Source organism: Serinus canaria, chromosome 22 (assembly GCF_022539315.1).
Source record: "Serinus canaria isolate serCan28SL12 chromosome 22, serCan2020, whole genome shotgun sequence".
NCBI lineage: Eukaryota > Metazoa > Chordata > Aves > Passeriformes > Fringillidae > Serinus > Serinus canaria.
Genome location: NC_066335.1, coordinates 1,683,899 through 1,685,988, shown reverse-complemented (window position 1 = coordinate 1,685,988; position 2,090 = coordinate 1,683,899). Strand labels below are relative to the sequence as shown.

Genomic DNA, 2,090 nt, shown 5'->3' with positions numbered 1-2,090 from the left:
CCTGGGAGGAGCGCGGTCCCGCCAGGGGGCGGGGCAAGGCGGCGCATCCTGCTCCCATTGGCTGCCGGGGAGCTCGGGGCGGCGCTGATTGGCCGAGGCGGGGTGTCCCGGCCGCGGGCGCTCCCACGGTTCCATTGATGCGGAGCCGCCGCAGCGGGAGCGGAGCGGAGCGGGCGGGACGCGATGAGCTGCGGCGAGTGAGCGGGACCGGGGCGGGTGGGGTGGGGGGCTCGCCGGGGCCCGCGGCCGCGCCGCCTGACCTCCCCTCTTCGTCTCTAGGCTTTTCCAGGTGTGCAGCGGGCGGGCTGTCGCCCCCCCAGCCATGCCCGTGGACCTGGCCGTGCGGCTCTGCCTGAGCCATTCGCCCCCCATCCGCAAACTGCTAAACTCCTACGAGGAGCTGCGGGGCAACCGAGGCCGCAAACCCCTCCGATCCTGTCTCAACCAGAAGCTGAGCGCAGAACCTGAGCCGGAGCGGCGAGACAGGAGCTCCAAGGGCCAGAAGAAGAAGCAGGTCGTGTTTGCTGATATGAAGGGGCTCTCACTGACAGCTGTCCGCTTCTTCTCAAAGATTGAGGAGGACCTCTGTGATTTGCAGCATGCCCTGTCAGACCTTGCCTGTTTCAGACCTAGGAAAAGCCCCCTGTGGGAAGCGGGCAGGTATGTGCTGGACTTCCCACAGCCGTCTGCAAACTACGTGGCTTTCCGCAACAGCCTGCAGAGCAACTTTGTGTGCCTGGAGAGCTGCGTGATCCAGGGCCATGCTCTGTCAGGGACAGTGAAGGTTCGAAACATCTCGTACGAGAAGAAAGTGATGGTCCGCATCACCTTCGATAGCTGGAAGAGCTTCCGGGACATCTCTTGCCAGTACATGCACAGCACGTATGGCTCAGCTGACACGGACATCTTCTCTTTTGAGCTTACCCTGCCCAAGCCATCCATTTCCCATAGGGGCGCAGAGTTCTGCATCTCCTTCCAGTGTGGACAAAAGACCCACTGGGACAACAACCATGGGAAGAACTACAAGATCTGCCACGTGGGTGTGATCCGCCCTGCCTCCTGTGCTGTGAAGAGTGCCAGCAGGGCCTGGGAGCATCTTGGCACCTCTGGGACTGCTGCTCTGGTCCTTTCTCACCTGCAGACCTGGCGTCATTCAGAGACCCAGGCTCCTTATTGGTAGGAAGGCAGTGTGGGGAGACATGTAGGTGCCCTCCCTGTCCCTTAGGGAGGGGTCAGCTGCAGAAGATGCTGCTCACGGTTTTGTTAGCTCCTTCATGGCCTGCTGCTCTATGAGCAGCTGCCAGTCGCTGCAGAAGCTTCTTCGCTTCTTGCTGCTGCTACAGAGGCTGGAAGCTGCTGCTTGAAGCAACTCCTGCGTGTAGGTTCTCAGGGCAACACGAGAGCAGGGGAGTGACAGGGGCAGGGCTGCGGGCAGGGACTCGCGGCCAGCTCTGAGCCAGGCCGGGAGCCGCGGTGGCCGGTGCTGCCCAAGTGCCTTGTGTGGAGGGAGCTGCTGCTGCCGAGGGGGCACGATCCTGGCGCTCCAACCCGCGCTCCCGACAAGGGCTCACCGCGGGCTCACTGGGCCAGGAGCGGCGGGGTGCGTCCGGTGGTCGGTGCTGTAACGGGGAGTTAATAAAGTGACGGCGTTTCGCGACTCTTGCCTCCTGTCCGCCTCCCGGGGCTGGGGCGGGGCCGGGCCCTCAGCGGGCGGCGGGAGGGACGCGCGGGCGCCCCCTGGTGGCGGCGGGGAGAGCGGGACGGCCCTGCGGGCGCGGCCCCGCGGGCGGCGCGCTGACGCCACGCACGCAGCGCGGTGCGGGGGCGCGCACGGCACGTGGCGGGGCGGAGCGGGGCCCGGCGGCGGCGGCGGCAGCAGGTGAGTGAAGGACCGCCCGCGGCGGCCTCCGCGCCCCCTCCCGCCCCGTACGGGCCTGGCTCCGCCGCTCCGCGGAAAGGGCCCGACCCGGCCCGGCCGCTCGCCGTTATCTCCGGGACCGCGGCCTCTCTGAGGAGGTGCGGCCGCGCCGCAGTGCCCCCCGCGCCGGCCCTGCCGCCCCCGCGCGTCCCCGCCCCGCGCACACCCGAGG

At 67.7% G+C, this 2,090-nt stretch overlaps 1 protein-coding gene across 1 annotated transcript; it reads left to right on the top strand.

The window, feature by feature from the left end:
- The first annotated feature begins 322 nt into the window (after window positions 1-322).
- LOC115484486 (protein phosphatase 1 regulatory subunit 3C-B-like) lies at window positions 323-1,657 on the top strand. Its single transcript, XM_050983086.1, has one exon. The coding sequence runs from the start codon at window positions 323-325 to the stop codon at window positions 1,178-1,180; it is 858 nt and encodes a 285-aa protein (XP_050839043.1). The 3' UTR covers window positions 1,181-1,657.
- The last annotated feature ends 433 nt before the right edge of the window (window positions 1,658-2,090 follow it).